The sequence below is a fragment of the Euleptes europaea genome, chromosome 2, assembly GCF_029931775.1.
Source record: "Euleptes europaea isolate rEulEur1 chromosome 2, rEulEur1.hap1, whole genome shotgun sequence".
In the NCBI taxonomy this organism is placed as follows: domain Eukaryota; kingdom Metazoa; phylum Chordata; class Lepidosauria; order Squamata; family Sphaerodactylidae; genus Euleptes; species Euleptes europaea.
The window spans coordinates 79,264,362-79,288,287 of record NC_079313.1 but is presented as its reverse complement, the minus strand read 5'-3'; the positions used below and the strand labels follow the sequence as shown (position 1 = coordinate 79,288,287).

The 23,926-nt window shown below is 43.5% G+C and overlaps 1 protein-coding gene across 12 annotated transcripts in view; it reads left to right on the top strand.

Annotated features, from left to right (window-relative positions):
• Window positions 1-23,926, top strand: part of PTPRF (protein tyrosine phosphatase receptor type F) — a 345,699-nt gene that overhangs the window by 285,052 nt on the left and 36,721 nt on the right. For 6 of the 12 annotated variants that reach the window (XM_056867688.1, XM_056867684.1, XM_056867679.1 and 3 more), the window contains 6 exons: window positions 10,087-10,113; window positions 12,995-13,112; window positions 16,637-17,215; window positions 17,678-17,775; window positions 21,423-21,676; window positions 22,037-22,127. In XM_056867688.1, coding sequence (XP_056723666.1) covers window positions 10,087-10,113; window positions 12,995-13,112; window positions 16,637-17,215; window positions 17,678-17,775; window positions 21,423-21,676; window positions 22,037-22,127 — 1,167 coding nt within the window. The remainder of the gene's footprint in view (window positions 1-10,086; window positions 10,114-12,994; window positions 13,113-16,636; window positions 17,216-17,677; window positions 17,776-21,422; window positions 21,677-22,036; window positions 22,128-23,926) is intronic. The other 6 variants (XM_056867690.1, XM_056867689.1, XM_056867686.1 and 3 more) reach the window with 1 other exon arrangement.

Genomic DNA, 23,926 nt, shown 5'->3' with positions numbered 1-23,926 from the left:
CAGCAGATAGGTGTATGCAAAAGGACCCGATTGTACATTTGTTTTGAATGTTTTTTAAAATATTGTTATTGGGTTGAGCTTTTGATTTTACTTGTTCAGATTCTAAGGAAACCATACAAAGAGTTTGTGAACAAGTACTCAGCTTGTGATGTACCCCCGTAGACAGAGGACACCAAGAGAGACTCATAGAACAAGTAATGAATAAGAAAATGATGGAAGAGTAAATTGCTTGTGTAAATAATTTGAAAAATACAGTTAACTGAACTTTGCACAAAGCCTACTGTCCTCAGAGACCCTTGCAAGAGATGCTTTAAGGAAGGGCTGTTGTGGTTAAAATGTTGCTGTTCTTGCTTAAAAATAGAGCAGGTAATAGTCATATAAGATTGTAGGATTCAGTAATTCCTTAGGACTGCTTTGGAAACTAACGTAAAGACCTGTTTAGATGTTCTCCTTTTCCGGACAATATTGGCTTTTCCCCATACATGATTGGGATGTTCTGCCAAATCTGAAGTCTTTGTGAAGTATCTCCTTCAATGGGGAATGGGCAGTGTGAGAAAAGGATGGCATGAGTTGGACCTTGTGTGGTCTGGTCCCTTCTTTGCATTACCCAACACTTTCAGGGAGCAGAATAGGGTAGGCTTTCCACAATGTCTCTCTGGGGTCAAGTGACACTCCAAGCTTCTCAGAACCTGCGGAGTACCAGGTTGTACCTCCAAGACTATTTCTGCAACCCTTACTGCAGTGTTGACAAAAAAGGAGCAGGTATTGCTTTTCAAGTACCCACTAAAATTTGAACATGTCTAAGATTGAATACTGGGTGGAGGGGAGATAGCTTCATGTTTTAAAGATACCCTTGGTTCCAGGGTTTCTACAACTGTACATGTATTTACCACATGGCTGTTTCCTCACAGTAACCCTGCTGACTACTTCGGGGCTTTGCTTTGATTATGCATGCATTTTCTGATAGTCAGAGGTCACCTCGATCTCCCCATGCGTTTCCCCCGCATTTTCTGGATACTGGCTAAACACAAATCCAGAAAACGTGGGCAAAATGCATGGAAATGCGCAGGGAGAGGGAGGCGACCTCTGATGGTTGGAAAAGGCAAGCATAATCAAAGCAAAGCCCCGAAGTAGTCAGTGGGGTGACCATGAAGAAACAGCCATGTATAAATGGCCTGTGAGTGATCTGTTGTGAGCTAGACTGCTTGAATAGCATCCAATAGGATTAGTTTCCGCAACTAATTGATCTGTCTCCTGAATGCAGCACTTGAATTGTATCATTATCAGTAGGGAGCAAAGTGCAGCAAAAAATACATTTTTCCCCTTCAAACTGTGGAGGATGAAAGCCCAGCTCTAAGGAGCAAGGGAAAACACTAAAGCGAGAGATGGGCCTGCATTTAGGCATTGCAAACAGAGTTTTCTTCATGACAGGATTCTGGCTGTGCTTTGTGCACTCTCTCCCTCCTCCCCTTACATGTGAAAGATTTCCTAGCTTTGGAAGCATTTCAGTCAAGTTTCAATATGCCTTGATGCCCAAATCTGGGGCAGCTAGACAAACTGGAGTTTGTTTCTGCCCAGCAAGCCAAGGGATGCCAGTTCAGTGTATTCCTCAGTGGTTGTGGGTGTCCTTGTAACCAGTCTTTCTCATCAGTTCTCCACAAGGTGGGCACATGTACTAATAGCCTGGGTCCATGCCTTACAAACATCCTATTTCCCGGAGAGTAATACTGCTGATAGTTTTACAGTACCAGGCTCCATAGATGCTTCCAAAAGCATTTCCAGACTTTTGGAGCACTCATATGCATTTAGTGAACCCTATACAAAGTTTGATGCTACCCACTGTGTTTTGCAGAAATATTTCAGCACAATAATTAGGATTAAACTGGAAAGCCACTGAACAGTGTTCCTAGTAAAAGAATGACTGTGCTTTAATTTAAGGGCTCAATTCTCGATCTTGGCCAGAGGATCAGTAGGGGTGGGCAGGGGCTACCTATAATTCCTTGGAGGTATCTCACATTATCTTCATATGGACAGGAGTTCTTGGCTGTTAACCAGAGTAATAGGAGACCTGCAAGTGCAGTCAGGTTAAATGTCCCTTGTTTTGAAAGCCAAGGTGCAGAAATGTATAGTAAATGTAAGCATTTACTAACAGCACAAATATCAGGAGGTCTGTGGAACCAGAAGAGGATTCTGCTAGTGCCCTCTTCTTTCTGGGAGACTGGGCAGATTATCTGTGCAGCCTTAGGAAGACTGAGAACACTTAAATCTCTGCAGATAGAAAGGAATTAAATGTCCAGATTAAAAACAATTCTGATACTTCACTGTCTGATGGTAACCTCGGTGGTTGAATTGTGTGTGCCAAGAGAATGGAATTACTTCACATACTCAGACACTGAATGGTTTGCCAAGTCTGCCTTATTGAAACTGGAAATGTGATACTTTAAGGAGAGGAAACATTATCTTGTTCCCACTTAAACTGCCCATGTTCTCTTTCTGTAGCTTTACAGCTAAGTGTTTTAATGTGCAGGTTTGATTAGTAGGAGAGGTGGTCTGGAACTTGCAGCCGTACAATGAAGTTAATGGGCAGTAGATTCAGGATAGACAAAAAGAAGAGCTTCTTCACCGGACAAGTGGTTAAATTATGAAATTGACTGCCAGTAGATGTAGTGATGGTCACTAGCCATAGATGGCTTTTAAAAGGGAGTAGGCAGATTCACGGAAGATAGGTCCCTCAGTATTAGCCGTGATAACTAAAGGGAACTTCCACATCCAAAGGCAGTAAATCTCTAAATACCAGTGTCGGAAAGCAACACCAGGAGAAGATCTTGGCCTTTATATGGCCTATTGGTGGTCCTCCAGGGCAGATAGTTGACCACAGTGAAACGGGATGCTAGGATAGATGGACTATTAGTCTGATCCAGCAGGGTACCTATAACATTTCTCATCTAGCTAGGATGGGATGCCATCTTTAGAAGAAGGCTTCTGCCTGTGGTAATCCTCACTCCATGACTTCTATGCTAGTATGCTTTGACTTAGACCAGTGTTGAAGGTTAGAGCCTACTGGAACCATCTCATGGCACCCATATCTGATTATTTGATTCTGGTTTTCTTGTCAGCAACTCAGCAGCTTATATTTGGCCATTTGAGATATTCTCCATTTTGCCAACTTGTATCTTGTTGGTGCATATTACTGTATCATCTCTTTAGGTTGTGATCTGGGCAGCGACTTTAGGTTTGCATGACGCTAGGGAAATCAAGTCCTGTGTTTATAAATGGGGCACAGTTGCCACTGATACAAAGTTCATATTAATTGGATTACAGGCCCTTGCTCATGTGACCTGCTTCCCTCCTCACCCCAGTATATACAACTAGCAGAATTCCAGCGTGACAATTTATCTTGAGCTACTGTAGATGCTATGAGCTGGAGCATTGCAGCCAAAACTTAAGCATGGCAGGGAGGGGAAGGTATATACTTTACTGGGTCCTACTTTAGGCCTGTTACTATGATATAGTCCAGGGGTGTCAAACATAAGGCCCGTGGGCTGGATTTGACCCCTTGAGAGCTCTTATCTGGCCCGTGAGCCAGCTGAGGCAGCCACCCCCTCCCCCCTCCAACTCTCGATCTGGGCTGGCGAGGCATGGCCCAGCCCAAACAAGTGACATTTATGACGTATCTGGCCCTCATAACAATTGAGTTCAACACCCTTTATATAGTCTGTTTATGGCATTTTAAAATAATTTTTTTCTTCCGTTATTCATGAGCTTGTTCGAAAGGGGTGTACATATGTGTACATGTTGAAAGTTTGTACTGGGCTACAGAGAAATTATGCTTGGTCCTCACATGCAGCACATGGCTGATTCTGCTTTCAAGGGAGAACTTTTGTGGAGGGGGTAGTCTCTGAACCTGCCTGTGATAAAAAGAATAATTCCCATTGCTAAATCACCTTGCCTTGCCATCCTGCTGGCTCTCTTAGAGTATGTGCAAGGAGAGGCAGGAGCCATGGTACTACACATGCCTAGTTGGGGGGGGGGGTGACTCCATGGGAGTTTATGACCCAGCAGGCAGGACTCCATGACCCACCTAAGGGCCCTAACCCATGAGGAGAAGACCACTTAACATACAAGGCAAAATATCAGGGCAGGGATGGTCCAGCTAATGCATATTTGCTGCACTCTACCCAGGACCACAGGCATGGGAGGAGAAACGGCAACTACAGAAAGTAATATTGAAGCCTAAAATGAAATGTCATAAACACACTGCAGCCGGCATAAATACCAGCTGCCAGCCTTAGCTCTGCCTGTGTTACCTTGCTGCTCGCAAGCAGTGACAGCCACTGAATCTTTTTAAGTAAGGCCGCTGGCTTCCTCAGGTCCATTTGTCTTACTCAGCAGTGCTAAATGCTTAAGAAGCAATTGGGCTGGTTTAGCAGGAAAATGTTTTTATCTGCAGGTAACCGTTTCATAAGTGCCAACATTTAGCTGGGGCAGATTTCAAAGAGATGTGCCTACAGTAGAGGTTCCTCTGATCAGGGAAAAGATTAGGGTGCACTGAAGATGTCCATGTAAACATTATAAACATCTGTTAAGACTGAGTGCGTGCCATTACATTGCTTGCTACCATCATGTATTTCTGCTCTGACCCTTACAAAACCATTGTGTTGTAAAACTTTCCTGCAAGTTATAGACAATTTACTTATTTGAATAGTGGTCTTATTTACATAATTTTCTTATTTATACTGCTTTGGTTTTGATATTTGTATACATATTGAATATGTATCAGTGTTTATTTCACTGTATGCATCAAGGCTTTTGGGGGGAAACACCCCTCCTTTTTGTGTCTGCCCCTTCAGAGTGCTATTTGCTGCCTTTATATTTGGCTGTAATTTGCATAGCACAAGACAGCAGCTAGGGATTTCTTGGAGGTGTTGGAGAAATTGTCATCATTGTATGGATTCTGTCTGTCCAGAGATGGCCAGAGATTTTGTATGGAGTCCCAGCAGGGAGGGAGAATCTTGTTCATTAAAAAAAAAAAAAAGTCTTCAGTCTTCATGCACTGTTTGGATATACTTTCAGTCGTGTGTGTGTGTAAAGTGCCATCAAGTCACAGCTGACTTATGGCAACCCAATAGGGATTTCAAAGAAAGAGATGAACAGCTGTGGTTTACCATTGTCTGCCTCTCCATAGTGACCCTGGACTTCCTTGGTGGTCACCCATCCAAGTATTAACCAGTGTGTGTGTGTGTGTGTGTGTGTGTGTGTGTGTGTGTGTGTGTAAAGTGCCGTCAAGTTGCAGCCGACTTATGGCGACCCCTTTTGGGGTTTTCATGGCAAGAGACTAACAGAGGTGGTTTGCCAGTGCCTTCCTCTGAATAACCAGGGTAGGGATACATAAAACGTGTCCTGATACAGCCTTAGTGTGGGGTACCATAACACTTAAGAACATGACATATGAACTTTCCAATTACTGTTTATATCCCAAATACACATCTCAGCTGCTGATACTGACCTACCTGATTAATTACTGAGATAATGTATGTGAAGCACTAAGGACAGGGGTGCCCAGCATGATGCCCATGGGCACCATTGTGCCTGCCGACACCTTTCCTGGCACCCACTCAGTGTTTTTAGAAAGTGGGTGGGGCCAGCCTGGACCTCTTGTTCAACAGGACTTCTTATTGGTTATTGAAGATCTGATTGGCTGTGCAGATTAAAATAACATTGTTTTAGCAGCAGCTGCCAACACAGCATTGGTTTTATTCTCTCTCTTACTCCTATTTCCCAGGATATTTTAGATCTGCTTCTTCCCTGCACTTGGGTTTTCTGTGTATGTATGTGTGTTTGACTCTTCCTCCTGTGGTGAACATTTTGTGGTTGGCTCTGTCTCCTGTGGCAGCCACTTTGTGGTTGCGCCCACCACCGTGTGTCAGAATTCCAAAGGTGCCCACAGGCTGAAAAAGGTTGGGGATTTCTGACTTAGGAGAAACACTATATAAATAGAAGTGATATTATTAGTAATGCCCTGCCAACAAAAATCCCTTTTCATTAGGAGTCTCTGAGTCAATAACAGTTGTCACAGGGCATAGTTTTGCCCACAGTGGCCACTGAGTCATGACAAAGGGGACAAACATCAAGTATTTGATATTCCCGAGAGACTAAAACGAACAGATGATCAATAAATGTGTGTAAGCTGGGGAGATAACCATCCAGGCCTTGTGTAAAATAGCACATTTAATTGCTGTAATAGGTTAGACCATTGGTTTTATAGGATGTCTATGTTGCTGCCCTATCCTGTTCCTTGAAATAGATTTTTAACATGGTTTATAAGCACAGTTCCAGCTGCAATCTATTCAATTTGGCTTGTGAAATATAATCGAATTGCAGAAGTATAGTTTAGTTAGTATCTGCTTTTGGAGACTAGGCCAATAAAAAGTGCTTCAGATGCTCAATGGAATTTAATTCTTGGTAGAGCTTGTGGGTGCCCCAGTCTGTGTGAGATAAACCACAGAATTTGACTATAGGAGACACCTTGTACCACATTCCTAGAGGACATCTTATAGCTCCTATTGGGTGTATCTCTTCAGCTCTGTGTCATAGATACAACAGGTTAGGAGCTGAGGCACAGGAAGAGTAAAATGTAAATGACTACTTCAGATTAAATTGTGTAGTCAGAATAACTATAAGAAAGTTTTGCTTTCTAAATTCCCTTCTGGGTCCAGGACACTTGTGTGCTGAACATGTGATTCAATGAGGTCAAATGAAGTCAGCAGCAGCAGCTGATGACAATCCTGGACAGTCAGAAGGGAAGATGTCATTGTGTGGAGTGTAGGGGGCATGCTCCCACTTTGTGCATTAAGACTCACAGACACTCTGAACCTCTGCAAGGGGGGGGCAATTAGGATGGTCTACCCCAGACAGCTGAGGATCCAGACGGGTTCCTGGTGTCTCTTGGGTCAGCAAGCACAGTACTCCTGCTGGAGCCCTGGTTGACCTGTGTAATACAAAGATGACCCAGGTTGTGGACATGGTTGCTCCTGGGCTCTCTCTCTCCTTCCATGGAGTCCAGCATGCCGCTTGGATTACTGAGGCGTTGAAACTGTTGGGCAGACAGAGCACAAGTGAAGAAAAACTTGAAGCAAATGGCAACCAAACACAGATGAAAGCACATTAGTGTGCCTATTCGTGCAGTGTTGACAGTGAAGCAAGCTCACATTTCTGCCATCATTGTGTCTGCATAGTGCCATCCAGCCGAGGTTTTCTGGGTTGCTGGGAGACTGACAGAGGAAATGTGTTCCTGTTGATTCTCCTCGAACTCTCAATTGCTTTCAATATCATGTACCATGGTATTCTTTTGGAGAGGGTGGCTGGGATGGAAATAGGGGGAAACATGCTTCAGTGGTTCTACTCTTACTTGACCAACCAATTCCAGAAAGTAGTCATCTCCCATGCTATTTAACATCTACATGAAACTACTGGGAGAGGTCATCTGGGGATTTGGAGTGAGATGCTGCCAATATGCAGATGATACCTTGCTCTGTTTTCCTTAACAGCTGAGAAAGGTAGGTTTGTGGAAGTCCTGAATAGGTGCCTGAAGAAGGTAATGGGATAGATGAAGGCCAACAAACCAAGTTCAGTCCTAGGAAGACTGAGGTGCTGTTGATCAATGGAGACGTTTCTCAGAGACTGCAGAGCCAGCTGGTCTGGAGACAGTTGCACTCCTGAAGGAGCAGGTCAATAGCTTGAGGGTGTTACTGGATCCTAGCCTACAAATAGATACTCGGGTCTCCTCTGCAACACATAATACCTTCTATCAGCTCTGACTGGTTCACCAGCTACAGCCATTCTTCAAAAAGTGACAGTGATCCCTGCTCTGATCACATCCAGGTTAAATGACTAAAATGCACTCTTTGTGGGGCTACCTTTTAAAATGGTTCAGAAACTTCAGTTGGTCCAAAATGTGGCATCCAGGCTACGGTCAGGGATTGATTACAGGGATCGTATCATCCCTGTGGTGAAAAATCTGCACTGGCTACTAGTCTCTTTGCGGGCACAATTCAAAATGCTGGTTCTTACCTTTAAGGCCCCAAATGGCTTGGAGCCAGGGTACCTGAAGGAACATCTCCTCCCATTCTTTCCAACCCACCAGATAAGATCTACCTCTCAGTGCCCGTGCCTTCAGAGGTGTGAGACTAGAGACAGGGCATTTTCTGTAGTGGCACCTCACCTTTGGAACATCCTGCCCCTTGATGCTTGTCTGGCACCTACATTACTTACACAGTTTACACTCTTGACTACTAAATTCTGAACTGCAACTATTAAAATATGCCATACCCTGACAGGATAAGAGTAACAGAAATACTTATATTACTCAAAATATTTAGGGGGTCACACCAAGTTATACGATGTTTATATAAATTTTATTCATACATGTAATATGTTTTCTTATTATCTGTTGTGGCTGTTGTTTTTTCTGCTGGTCAGTGACCGTATTAATAAATTACTACTACTACCACTACCACTACCACCACTACCACCACCAGTAGTAGTAGTAGTAGTAGTAGTAGTAGTAGTAGTAGTAGTAGTAGTAGTAGTACTTTAAGGCATCAAGTCAAAACACATTTTTTTACCTAGGGTTTTAATTAGGGGTTTTTAAATCTTATTAGCTTTTTTAATGGTCTGCTTCTGTTTTAAGGATATTCTTACATCCAATGGCTTGTTTTTTTTCAATGGTTGGGTATTTTTATATTGGGGGTTTTAATTGTAAGTTGGACTCTGAAGAGGCCATATAGAAATATTCTAAATAAACAAAGATACATTTTCTTCCCCAGAAAAAAAAGGTTAATATAGCTGTGGAGAGGGCATGGATCCTGTGTTATACCAGCATGGGCGCTGTTCCACATGGGGAGCTGGCTGTATGAAACAGTTGTTCATCCACTTGCAGTAATTTGTGAGCATGCCACTGTAACTTCTTCTGGGTCAAAGGGCGAGTTATGCTGGTGTGGTTAAAATGATCAGAGCCTTGTTTCACACGAAGCATTTTCAGGATACAAACAAGTGAACTTACAGGCAGCTGCCCTAGTATCCCTGGAGCTCACTTGGTCTTTACTTCTGAAAACATTTATGCCACTTGCTTTAGAGCAAGTTGCCATGAAGTGACTTTAGGGCCAGGTAATTCAGGAACCCATTAGCTTGCCATGAGACAAGTGGCTGTGAATCCTCATGAGCCTCACTTTAAAACATGGGCAGATTTCTTTGGAAAGCAAAGAGAAAGTAAACATTGTGTACTTGTGTGTGAAACATGGAAATCTGTTTGCTTTGTAAAATGCACTGTGGGTAAATATATTCTTTGCAGGAATTTCAGTCACTCCTAATGTAACTTTATAACTAACCATGCCAACATACCCTTTGTGTAGCTTTTGTCCAAAGCAACCCATTACACATGACAAACATTTTGAGCATTTTGAGCCTGTCAACCCCAATCTTATGCATATTCTTTTGGAGAGGAGCATTTTCCCTCTAGCAGGGAAGAGAGGGTAGTGGGAAGAAGAGTATGCCACGATGCATTTCTTTTTGTGAGTTTTCCAAGATGTGCACGTGAAAGAAAATGTTCATGTGCTTAGATCCAGGTAGGCCTTGGTCTTGTTGTTTGTGCGTGTTTTAATTTATAGCGTGACCACACAGTATGTGGGCTGCATACTGCTTTGCTGAGCAGCCCATGACCTCCTCCCATGAGGCTGAGGGGGGAGACAGCATTCTGGCATCCTTCCCTCACCCCCCTCAAAAGGAAACCTTCTTGGCATATCTCAAGCAGGGATGCATTCAGAAGTTTCTGGGGGGAGGGCAGGGAGAACACTGACTCTCAGCCTGGAGAACAGCTGAGAGGCATCATTCTGACCCCCTCCCCCCCAAAGTGGCTTAATGAAGCCAGCTGGTGTCACGGGTGGTCCACTTTGCTCCAGTCAAGATCCATACTTGTTTGAGTTGCGTATTGCTGATCTGTAGCCTTGTCATTGTCAGTTCCTTACTGAAAGCTATCTCTTAAAATTCTGTTTCTCCATTTTCTTTCCTCCTCCCTGCCCCCCACATCAGTGGAGGTTTAAGGACTCCACTGACCACGTAAGTACCATTTGTGAGTGTGTTTGCTTGGATCACAAGGGTCTGAGAATCATCTTGTGAAATCTGAATGCACAGTGCTGTCAAAACATCCCTGTCAATCCTCACATGGTTCTGGAGAGTTGCTCTGTGGAGCTTTTACCAGCAGCAAATCCTGAGCAAATTGGCATTTAGATTGCTGCTAAATGAAGAAAAGCAATTGACATTTTCCATAATCTGTATTTCCAGCTTGTTGCGATGCAATTTCAGAGAGATGTGGGGGGGAGCAGCTCACACTCTGCAGTCCTTGGCCCAGCTTGTTACATGGCAGAGTCAGATCTATAATATTTAAACCTCATTGATCCCAGTCATGAAAAATACCCTGCTCTCTCAGCTGTGACCTTTGGTTGAAACAGAAGCTGCAATAAGGAAATAGTCACATTCAAACAGTTAAATTCAATTTTTTCCAAGTAATTTCAAAATATAAATTTAGAGGAACAAGTTTGAAAATTACCCTTGAGGGAAGAGTGATTCAATTACATGCCCTGCTGTGGTATCAGTTCTCTTCCAGGCAGAAGGATTTTGCTAGAGGGGGTTTGTAATGACAGCCCTGTGTCTATTTGGTATGGTATCACTCCAATTCCTAAGTCCATCTTCTCTCTTTCTTCCCTTTTCATTCTCACTCCCCACCTTCCTTTCTCTCAGTGGCATGTTGTTCTCCTGTGTGAGAATTTCTCAGTTGTGTGGGCTGTGGTGAAGAGTGCATCTTTGGGGTGTGTCCGTAGCCTGTTGTTTTGTGTGTTTGAGTATCTCCTTCCGTACCAGTTTGCCACTGATAGATTTTGCTCACTCGCACAAACTGCAGGGAGTCTTTCTTACTCTCTGGTTTTGGTGTGATTCTGACGGGTGCTTACTAATCTGGCTGGGTAATTTGGTTTTGCAAATGAAAACGTACTTTGAATTGTGGGGGGTGGGGTCCGTGTCTTGCCAGAGTTACCAAATAGCTAATGCACAGTTTTAATTTGACTGAAGTAATTGAGATAATTATAATGATCCCAGGGCATCATAAGAGAATGTCCTATGCTTTGGACAACCCAAGTCCTGAAGAGGTCCTGCTCTGTCTGTCCCTCACTGTATAGATTTCATACCAGCTTTGCTTTATATTGCATTTGGATTTCCTCATAGCAATAATCACTCCTGCCAGTGACTTTCTTAGTGCACACAATTAATGGTTGGAATTGTGCTAGAAGCTGCCTTCAAACCATGTTGACTACATCGAATGCTGTGTGAGGTTCTGAATTTGCCAATAAAATGGAGAAAGAATAAGTTTTAGGGATGTGCCTCAGTTAGCCTTCTGAAGGCCAAGCCCATTTCACAAAAGGATCAGAAGACTCAAAGGCTAATTTTGCTATGTGTTCTTGCTGTCATTGTCTGGCGTTCATGCTGTGAACTTTGAAGTGAGACAGAACAAGTGTTGCCTGTCATGGTCTTTGCCTTTGATAAGGAGTCCCCACCTATTCATTGGTCTTTGTTTTCTATAGAGAAACATGCCTGCCCTCTACCATTCCTAGAGTGCTTTCCTGATGGTCTTTGATATAAATAATTTCTTTTTAACAAGCCATCCTCTCTTGGATATCTTGGTCTACATGTGTTCTACATTGGCGGATTTTCCAACTGTGTTGCCTTGCCACCCATCCTAGTGTCTTATGTAGGCAAGGTTATGCTTAGTTGGTGGTATCTGTTCCATTCTAGTTTACTTAATCCATCTTGTTAACTTTGGAAGTGCTGGTACTGCCTTGTTACTGGGGAAACACTAGATTCATGGGCAACTTTGTTTTTCTGTTTCACCTGTGTAATCATGAGATATACGGCAGCACAGTGAGCTGAGCCAAGTAGACTGTTTCCTTCATGCTCTGATTGGACTGCAGGTCCTCCCTTCCAGATGTTGCAAGTACATGTTTGACGGCAGTTAGTTATTTTTTATCCCCCTTTTCAAACAAAAAATTGTTCTCAAGCAGCTTACAGCAATTTAAATTCTATATGCAACGCTGCTGGATGGCACAGTGCATAAAGGAAAGCACAATTCATGATGGAAAGGCACACAAGGGAAGGGGCACAGAAGATAAAGATAAAGGAGGATCAGTTTGACAGTGCCAGATCAAAGAGCCATTTATATCCAGTTGGGACCAGGCTGATCGTCACTTGATGGTGTTCTCACTGGGATGAAGGTGGTACAACTACCCAGCAATCCTTGGTCTTGTCACCAGTGACAAGCTTAGTTTGTGGTGGAGTCAAAGTTGTTCTTCCCTTCCTTTGCTGTATTTGTTGGGCCCAGGTTTCACTTTTCTTGATTGTATGTTGGACAGCCAGCCTGCAATTCAGAACAGACATCTCAACTTTGCAGTAACATTTGAAATTGTGGCATTGAAGAGAGGCCAATCCAGAAATGCTACTATACCTTCTTTCAGTTTCTGTCTTCAATACGAGAAGGTTGTACCTCCATTTGCGTTATCTAAATAAGAGAAGGCAATGGCTGGTGCATTCTGGTGAAACACAGAGGAAAGTTGCCTACAGTCAAAAGCACCTTAGCCTACTTGTCTGATGCCAGAAAGCCTTGTTTTCTCAAAATATGACACTAAGTAGACTGACTCAAGGGAGCTGTCGTGTGTTTTCCTGTATTAAAGGGTACTTTCACTTTTGCTTAGAGATGGCACACTCTAAGAGATGGAAGGCTTTGAATTCAAAGCAATCTCTGAAACGGAGCTAGTACAACCTCAGAACCACCGTTTTGCCCATGTATATTTTGAAACAGAATGGATCAAGCACAGATGATATAGAGTCTGAAGTGCTTCCATACCCACCTCATCTTGATATACCCAGAGCTAAAGGTTATTATTTCTCACAGGAAACGATCATAGGAGGTCTTTTACCTGAAACCACCTACTCCATCACCATCGCAGCCTATACCACTAAAGGAGATGGAGCCCGCAGCAAGTCCAAACTGGTTACTACAACTGGAGCAGGTGAGCCACATGTACAATGGCTGAATTTTTGGTTCAGCTGAGGACTCGTGAGCTGGCAGAGATTTTAACCAGTGAAAGCAAGGATTTCTTTCTATAACCTCATTCTCTAGACTGCAGATCATTTGCAGATAGTGGAGAAAGCAGATGGGCTACACTATAAAGGGGAGAACACTGAGAGAGTCAGTATGGCTATACTTCTTTGAGTGTCAGACTAGGACTTGGATGACCAAGGTTCAAATCTCTGCTCAGCCATGAATCTCATTGTATGACTCTGAAGAGAAAGACTGAGTAAATTTCCTCTCTCTAAGGATCATTTCACACAGTATTTGCTTTTTTGCATGAAGAAAATGTCCATGTAATCCCACATTCTGTTTTTAACATCCAGCCAGATACGTCTGGACCCTCACAAAGAGAGCAGGAAAACAATGGCTATTCCCAGTGGTTTATCCCAAGCACCTGGTATTCAGAGCTACACTGCCTATAAAGATTCCTTTATAGCTCTCATGGCTAATAGCTTTTGATAGGCTCCATGAAGTTGTGTAATCCTTTTTAAAGCCATCTGAGCCAGTGGCCATCACTATATCTTATGGTAGCAAATCCCTTAAGTGAAATTGTGCTTGGTGTGAAGAAGCCCTCTCTTTTTGCCTTTCCCAAATCTACTGTGACAAAGGGAGGGAAAAAATTACCTTTCTTTAGTACCCCATTACGGTAAATATGCATTGTCCTACATGGGAGGTTGTCTCCTTGCATAGACATTTTAATGGATAAATTGTTTTGCTGTTCTTCCAGTGGTCAAGAGAAAGGCAGTAGCAAACTCTGGCATGCCTAGGGCACAACCTGCCTTCATCCTTGTTCCTCAACAAGTTCTTGGTGCTTCAGATGCCCCATGTGGTTAGTGTTAAAAGTGAGAAGAGGCATGTATGTATAGTATAGAGCCGGTGTAGGGTAGTGGATAGGGTGTTGGACGAGGATCTGGGAGACCAGGGGTCTAATCCTCGCTCTTCCATGGAGACTTGCTGGGTGATATTGGGCCAGTCGCACACACTCAGCCTATCCTGCTTCACAGGCTGCTGTGAGGATAAAACGAAGGAGAGGAGAGTCAGCTACTTTGGGTCCCCATCGGGGAAAAAGGTGGGCTATAAATGAAGTAAATTTTATTGAACAACAGAGTATTTTAATTCCATCTAGAAGTATAAAGAACAGGGGGGAACTTGTAAGTGGGAAACACTCCTTCCTCACTCTGAACACTTACCAAAACAAGAAGCAGCAAGCAGACAGGGAAAGGACCCCCAAGGACACAAAGAGGTTCACGTTGGTCAGTATAAGAAGCAGAGGGATTCACCTAGGGCCACCCATCTTGTTTGGGATTTGGAGTTCCAATCTTCTCCTAACACAGCTTGCCAAAGAGGACAATATCTGCCCTCCTGTAGAGCTCGCTCATATTGTTTTAAGACTACTCTGGATTCTCAAAATGTATTAAAGGAACTCTTGCATCTGGCTGGCTCCACACAGTATGCAAGTTTGGTCTTTATTTACTTGCATATAAACCCTGGAGCTGAAAACATGTTGGATCAAATTATGACCCACCTTACCTTGGCATTTGCCAAATTCCAGCAGGACTGGTTCTCTGAGTCCCCTCTCCTGACAGATAAACATTCCAAAAGATTGCCCCCGGGAAAATCAGTGTGTCTTGCTAGAGACTTGGAGCAGGTATTTGAGGAACATGTTTACTACTTCTTCCCATGTGGAAGTAGCTGACTCAGTCTAGTCCAAGTCTTGCATGTACTGATAGGGCCATTTGGCCAGCAATCTGAGTAAACTACAGATTAATCAGAGGGTCATGCAGTTTCTGGGGTTTGCCTTCCTCTCATACTTGTTGCTGCTGCCATTGGAGTAACTATGTGGGCTCCTTCTGTTTTTGGCATCTCACTTTCATCTTCCTTTCAATGATGTATGCTCTGTTCGCTGTTCCCCTGCAACTTCCTAGTGAACAGGTTTAGACCCTCCATACCTCCATGGCAGTCACAGAACAGCTTCACCACAAATGTATTCAGCCCACATCTACAATGCCAGTTGGCTATTGTGAACTGGCCATGAGTGCTACGATCCGGTGCAGGAGTGCTACTAGCCATAGCGATTATCTTGGCACTTTGCTGATTCTGAGTGATGCCACTGTTGATAGATTTACATGTCCGCCTCACCTGAGGCTGCGTCTCTGTTATGGGTGGAACTGAGGTATGAAACCATCCATTTTGTACAGCAGGTGTTAAGCTTTGATGGGAGCAGCCCTTAATTTGTGCTACACACATTAGATTTGGAATCCTGTTGCTGCTTAGCCATCGCATCAACATTCCTAGCAGGAACCAGTTCATCAGCTGAAACACAGGCACATTTTGATTGCAAACAGCATGGCATGCTCTCTCAACAGCTTGCACAGGTGGTGAAATTATAAAGATTGCTACAGAAATTGCCTGCATCAAACTGACTGAGATTCCGGATCTGAGCCTGAGCATCTCTGCAGCACCTTATATGACTGAGCGCAAATTTTCCTGTGGCCTGTCACCTTCTTCATTACTGGCCAAATGGCTAAAGCTAGCTTTGTGTGCAGCTCTTCCAGCAAAAGCCAGGGCTGAAGGAGTGGTTGGGTAGATACACAGATACAAGGAAGTTTTGAAGATAGTTTGAAACAGGGATTGGGTTTTCATTGTACTGGTGGGAATTGCTTCATCTGGGTTTGCTTATAAGGGATTCAAAGCAGCTAGCAGCTAATTGCTTGTTTCATTCACTCTGGGTTCCTTCTCAACCTCTGTGTATCTCTTATTGATGTGCAACATTAACGGGGTCCACAAATTCTGTAGTTCTGCTTCCACAAAATAACTGCAGAATCTTGTCATCAGATGTGGACTGTCAATCACCACTACCTAAAACTTTATCTTCATATTTTGTTACTATCAGTCTTGCAATCCTATTGCTTCAACCACAGGACTTTCAGAAAAAATGTCCATGTTCCATAATCAGATACAGCCAGTTCCGCAGCCAGAACTATATTAATTAAACCATACAGACATTGTCTTTTCCATTGTGAAATTTAGACTTTTTATGCAGATGAGTGAGAAAAGCAAAGGACCAAATTAATTGTATTACAATTATAATAATAACATTTCTTTCTGAACTGAACAACTTCATGCTGCAGGTAGTAGGTTTTATTTTGGATTCTGCCCATGTAAAAGCAACTTCCCTTCCTGTAGAAAATTAGCATGTCAAAGAGAAGGATTCTAGTCAGCATTCTCTTTCATGTGCTACTTTTATGTATGTTGAGAGAGTGTCAACTGTGGGGGGAGCATTCAAACCAGGGATCTCCCACTTGCAGTGTGAAGCAGTACAGTACAGGAAGAGTTGTACCACGTGATATTTCCCAGTGTGTTCAGCTCTCACACTGCCTGAGTTAGTGACTCCCATAGCCAAAAAGCCAGAGCTAGCTTTCTCTCCAATCCACAGCATGTCACCCTGTTTCTGTCCCAAAGTCCCAGGCAATCCTACCATGATGATCAGCACCACATCCATGAATACAGCACTGATCAATTGGCACCCCCCCAAAGAGATGGTCGGAGAGCTCCTAGGCTATGTGCTGCAGTACAAACGGGCTGATGAGGAGGAGATGAAAGTTATTACCTTTGAGAAGAGTGACGATCACTACACCGTGACCAACCTTTACAAGGGTGCTACCTACATCTTCAAGTTGGCTGCCAAGAATAGAGCTGGCCCTGGGGAAGAGATTGAGAGGGAAATCACCACCTCAGAGGAGGTGCCAAATGGCTTTCCCCAGAACCTGCGTGTGGTGGGACTGACCACCACGACAACTAAAGTGACTTGGGACCCTCCACTTATGGCTGAGAGAAATGGGAAAATCACCAACTATACTGTTGTGTACAGGGACATTAACAGTCAACAGAATTTGACCAATGTTACTAAGGAGACGAGCATCACTCTGACCAACCTCAAACCTGACACAACCTATGACATCAAAGTTAGAGCCCACACTAGCAAAGGAGCCGGGCCCCTCAGCCCCAGCATTCAGTCTAGGACAATGCCTATGGATCAAGGTAAGTTCTTGTAGCTGCGAATAGATACTTGAGCCCCTGGTCTAGAAAACGGGTTGGAGGTGGCCTGGTGAGTCTTCTCACTGGGTATATAAAGTTGGGCGAAGGTTGCATAATTGCTTTGTTTTCTTCTCCTGCACATGGGATGCCTGATACGTTGACTTTGATGTGAACTTAGCCCCTTCGAAGAATCAGTGCCTAGTGTCCGCTACTTTTTGATCATGATGAAGGGCCAAAGAGAAGAGTGGAAGGTGACAGCTTGGTCTTCACCTCCCTTCTGTGTAACCGAAGTAGGCATTGCAGCTGAGAAAATGGTTGAAAAGCTGAGGTGTGCTCCTCATAGGAAAGGACTTATTGTATGTAAACTATCAACCTCTGCTGCTAAGAAGGGTGGAATGTCAGGGATTGTACTGGTCCATGTTTTTCCCCATGGAGGCTACTCAAAAGGACTGTTTCTAATTGCAGTGTTTGCAAAGAATTTCCGTGTCAGTGCTGTGATGAAAACATCTGTGCTACTTAGCTGGGAGGTGCCAGACTCCTACAAATCTGCAGTTCCTTTCCAGGTAAGGAAGTGTTGCTGTTACGTTTAGAGTTCTTATTTAAGTGCATTAACTGCACACTTCAAAACTCAATATTGGCTGTAAAGAGCTCAAGGAGCCCTAAAACCAGGGGTGTTGCTGTCACCAGCCCACTTTTTGTTTAAGGAATCCCCTAGTTAGGTGAGCAACCCTGGAAATATACCAGAAGTTTGGGGTCAGGATCTGAGAAACCAAGACATCTCCTTGACATCTTTGCAGTAGAGTACTTGCCCTTTCGCCTGTCTATTCCCTGTACTTAAATCACCATAGTATGACAAATCAGCATTTAGTCAATCTTCTAAGAATGGATCCCAAATCCATGAATTCCCAAACATTTTGGTCCTCTTGCTAATGACAAATATATATATATATATCAAGTTTTCTTTAAACAAGATCTGCTTTTCTGTGGGCATCTTCCTCATGACAGCATGCTGATTCTGTGAGTGGAGCAGGTGCAGTAGCTTTTGTCCACGTGGTTGGGTTCATTTAAACATTATCCCAGATGCATAGGGAAGACTTAAAAAAAAAGAGGGCTCCCATGCAGCTAAGCTGACTTTTAAAGAGTTCCTTAGAACTTCTTGAATTGCCAGGCAAACCCTCTTAAGCCTTCCTGCTGACCGTGAAATACCTTGGTCTTGGTTACCAGTAGGGCAGAGGAAAGAAGCTTTTATGGCGCAACAGGTCACTATAGTATGCAGCTGGGCTTGCTATTCCTTGCTTCGTAGTACTGTAGACACAGGTAAGCACTCTTGGCAGGATCAGAATTGGGGGATTTGATGCTAATTAGTTCATTGGACACTTTCCTAGTCAGTCATCGAATGAATCATCAAGACTAGCGTGTGGCTTTAGCATCACTAGGTCTGATTTGGTTGCCACGTTTGAGGCTGCTGACAAGAGCAGAGAGTTGACAGCAGTTACTGCTGAGGGTTGGCCACGATGAGGCACAGGACCAGATGGTGTGAATGACTGGCTAGCTGAGGAGCAGCCATGCAAAGGGGTGTAAAATGAGCTTTCTTCTTCCTGTTGACAATCTAGATGACCAGGCCATTCACAAACAGCAACAGAGTGAGTAGTGGGCCCAGTGGCAGCTGTGATCTCCAGAAACAGGAGCTTTACAAACAAGGCCCTTTCCTTCCACCCCCTGCAATCTCACCCCATCTCCCCAGCTGCTTAATTCAAGCATGCAGAATGCCAGGCCAAGCCTAATAATCTTACAAGCACTGCTGATAAATCTCCATGGGAACAATTAGCATTATCTACACTTGATAAACAGTCTCGCACTAAATCTACATCCCAAAGGGTGTCATCTTTCTCTTTAGCAGATTTAATTAAAGCAGATATTGTTCTGATTTGTGAATACGGAGTTACAGGCTAAATCTCATGGTATTTATACTGGGGTTGAACTGAGACCTCAGAAAATTCCTTGTTAAAAATCAATAATGAGGCTCTCAGTTCTCCTCAGGGAGTAGTCACTGCTTCATCTGGTCCAGGAGATAAACTCCTTGCAAAGAGACGGCTGGTCTGTGGAGTCAATGAGAGGTGATGTTATGGTGAGATTTCTGTCACAGTCATAACCTGACACTGTCTCCTGATCTTAAATGGCTGGTTTCCTGCCTGCTTTTGATGCTTAAAAAGTGCATTCTTGATCATACCTTTGCGGGGGGTGGGGGGTGTAGATTGGAGCTGATCTTTAGACATTTTCATGAGAGAATATTCTTGGATTGGCAGCTTCGGTTTCCATCCTCATGGTCCTAGACCTTGGTTGGTTTTCACTAAATAGGTTCATCTTACAGATTGATTTGGGCTGCTCTAGCACAATAGCCAGATCCTAGCAAGTAAGGCAGAGCCAGCTAACTCTCCCCTAGACAAGCCTCACCCCTCTCTCTCTCTCTCTCTCTCTCTCTCTCTCTCTCTCTCTCCCCCTCTCCCCCTCTCCCCCTCTCCCCCTCTCCCCCTCTCCCCCTCTCCCCCTCTCCCCCTCTCCCCCCTACCCTCTCACCACATTTGCAGAATAAGTTGCCTTTTCTTGAGAGAGCTATGAAACAGTAAGGGGAAGGCAGAACCAATTATTGCTTCTGAGTTATGGCTGGCATTCAGCACCGGTGTTGAGAACATTGGGCCAAACTACATCTGACATTTTGTAAGAAGTCATTTCCCCAGACACAATTCACTTGCCCTGCAGCCACACAGCAGCTGTAGGGAATATCATTTTAAAGGTCCACAGGGCCCCAGTTCTGCTTGAAAGTGGTGGGGAACCCAGAGCGGAAATGTAATGTGTAGTTTGGCCTCCAGCTGTGTCTTCCCACAGGCATTGGAGACTTCCCATTTGGACTAGTTAATTGCTGTGCTTGTGCACTTGCTCTTGGATTGGGCTGTAAATTGGGTGCAATGAAGGTAATATATAATTAAAAACTTACAATGATTAAATATCGTTACAAAGAGAAATATTTCATTATTATTGGGGGGGAGAAATAGCATAGATGCCTCTGAACAATTAAGCATGGGGTAAAGTAATCACAGCTTTAAAAACAGTCATAAATGTCAAAGTCAAATTTGATTCTTCAGACCCAAGAATTAATTCTCATGTGGAACTGATGCTCTACATCACTGGGTATACTTCATGGGCTTGTTAATAACCATGAGAACTTCAGTTTGTCAACCAGTTTTCTTTCTGAAGGTTTTGCAACTGAAATCTGTGGATTCTGGCTGAGCAGAAGAGCATCCAAATGCTCTATCTACAGTCATTAAAATAAGTGTAATGGCACAGCAGTAAAAACTAATTCTGTTGCTATACTGAAAACTTGCAACTCCAATGTGAATTATTTTTTCAGTTCCATGCAAAAGCAACAAGGATACCTAGATGAGCTGTACCTTAGGAACATCTAGCTTTCCTTCCTTGAGTACTTCCCTGCTTCATAAATAAACAACAGTAGACCTGAGAGAAACTGAGCAGTAGAAACATGTTCAGTGAATTGGAGGGAGGGGAGCAGAGGCTGTATCAATCCTAACAGGTGTAAATCTACATCTGGTGGCTCAGATTTGGGTTTTGCAGGTGTACAAGCAGGAAGGGGGGCAACGTGTAAGCATGACGGGAGAGGGAGCTTTGGGCCTAACCAGATGTGATGGAGGGCTGGGATTGCACTCCGCTCCACATCATCTAAAACAGGCTAATACGCCTAAGGTTTCCTAGCAAGGGAAATTGTGGTTCCCTGGGGATGTTTTACAGAGACAGCGTTCTAGAAATGGCTGCAAACAAGGATACATTGCTCTGCCTGGCTCCTCTGCTATTCCCATGGGAAAGCCAAGAGCCAGCATATGTGTTTTGTTGCCTGCATAAGGTTGAGCCAGCATCATGGAGTTGCACTCTCGGGTTCTGTTTGGAGAGTAAGATCTGAAGGTTTGAGCTGCTAAATGTCTTAATGTGTTTTTTTTTTGGCTCAGTACATCAGAACGCTACAGATGTTGTGATCCTACAGGTTGAGATGTTCACATTTATGAATGGATCAGCTTCTTTGGTTCCTCTTGCAGTGAGAAGACTGCAAAAAAAAAAAAAAGACACTCAAGTCCAGGGGAGGAGTTTTGGAACTATTTAACCACTTTGGACCATGGTGATCAGTTTCCTCTGTTTTCAGATTCTGTACAATGGCCAGACTGTGGAGGTGGATGGCCTGTCCATGAAGAAGCTGATTAATGACCTGCAGCCAGACACAAATTACTCCTTTGTGCTCACGAACCGTGGAAGCAGCGCAGGAGGGCTGCAGCACCGGGTCTTCATCCGGACAGCGCCTGATGTCTTGCAGAGCAAGCCCATTGCTACACACAAATACATCAGTAATGGGCAGTTCACACTCACACTTCCCAGAGTACAGACTTCTCTGCCGGTCAGGTACATTCTCCCCGCCTCTGTCATTCTGCTGATGCACCCGAGATAACTGGCCTTTATTGTGTTCTGCCCAGGGAGACCAGCTAGATGAGCAACTGGGGTCTCTTGTACTTTTCTGTGTGTGGAGGGGTCTCCAGCATAAGTCCTTGCTTACATTCTTGCATAGTTGAAGAGGATGGTGTCATGGAAACTGTGTCAGATCGCACAGAACTATGATAGATAGGAATCCACCTTCAAAGCAATACAAATACATCTCAGCCAAGGGGCTTCTGAAAACAGGAGAGGAATACCGATTGGTGATACTGATAAAGAAAGCCTTATTTTGTCTGTAGCAGGGCTCACTTCTCCCCTTTTGCTCCCCAGGTGGTACTACATTGTGGTTGTGCCAATAGACCACTCAAGCAACATCCTTGCCTCAAAGTGGAGGAACCCTGATGGGATGGAACTGGACCAGGTAGGAGAAAAAAGTAGTGTTAGGCAATCCTCTGCCTGTGTCGGGCTGCTGTGCTTGATGGTGTCATCACCAGTGCTCAAGAAAGCTCCACAGCTCTCAACGTTCTGTGCTTTTCTCCAGCCAGTTCCTAAAAGCTGTTTGCAATGTTTCCAGCTATTTAACCCCAAAGGGGTCATTAGAATACAACTCCCAGCGGATGTTGCTTCTACAGATTGTGCTCCCATACCTTTTTCCTGTACAGTCTTGTTACCCAACATCCCCACAAAGCAAGCTGTAGAATCTGGTTTCTTTGAAGCTTAAACATAGCAGTGTGTGTGTGTCTGCTGAACATTGAGGACTGAGAGGATTGGTCAATGGAACCTCACTCTGAGGTCACAAGCCAGCAATCTCCCTCCTGGCACAAAGGCATGGTTCTGTACAGCCTCCATCTTCCTGATGTGCCATGTCTGCCATTCTACATTTTTGTGTGAAATGTATTTCATGCCTTCTCCTTCATTTTAAATTAGAATTTCTGTTCAGAGCCTAGTGTTCATTTTTATTCATTAGAAAAACATCTTTAAACATCTGAGAGCCTTTCTGAATAGTATAATTGAATTTCAGTGTGTTTATATCCTTTTTCTTGAATTTATGGATGACTGTGAAATTTGACATTTTTTTCTCTGACTGTCCCATGAAATCTCTTTATCACCCTGTGTGATTTACACAAAATTTTACTACAAAATAATGGGGGGTTCACAGGGGGAGTTCCTGACAGTGCCCAGCCTCAAGCTATTGCTCGTACTAGTACAGACTGCAAGGGGGGACCAGAGCCTGCTGCATCCTTACTTGTCTCTGACAGTTCGAATTCCTGGGTATCCCAAGGTACATACATGCATTGCATGGCCGGGACCTCAGTTGTGTTCTTAAAAGCTGGCTTGGAGAGCTACATGGCTGTCCTTGATCCATTCTCCAAAAGCCAGTAAACTTTTTAACATTTTTGTGGCAATGCTGAGGGCTAAAGACAAAATGTATAATGGCTTCTATCCCATGAGGTCTGCAAGTAGAGTAGAACCCGTGAAGCGGGACTATCCTGTCTCCTCTGCCCACCGAGTTCCTGAAATTTTGTTTCTGGAAGTTAGGAGAAGAGCAAAGGGTGGATCTGCAATGGGACAGCAAAATTAGCAGAAATCACCTCCTCCCTCCAGCAACAGACATGCCCTTCAGTTGTTGGAAAGAGATGAAAGAATAAAGTCCGATATTTTCTAGCAGTTTTGTAAATCATACCTAAAACATGTTTACAATTAAAAAATGTCTTGAGGCACCAATCAATAATTTATTTGCAGTCATAGACCATCAAATAAAGCGAATTTACATAGTTAAATAGTATAGGGTAAAACAAGTACAAAATGGATTTGATATTAAAATGGTTAAAAATGACAAAAATTACCAAGATACATAGCTATTTTATATCAAGTAAAACAAATACTAAATATTGGTAAAATTACAATGCTTGATAATATCAAAATATTACAAAGGCTAAAACTGGAAAAAAATTAACTTACATTAAATCTGTAGGAGCAAACAGTATTCATTCTCTATTTCCTTGGCTATTATAGGTTCTTAAGCAATCTCTGCCTGATTTTAATTGCTAGTCAAGCAAATCTAGCCATGCTCGCAGATAAATTAGCCATTGTATCCAATAGGAGGAGTGCTAAGTGTTGCTTTCTCAAAGGTCTGGGGCAGTCCACTAATAATGGGATCAGTGAGCCTGTACAAATGTGATCATATAGTTTACACTCAAATAGTACGTGGTTTCAAGC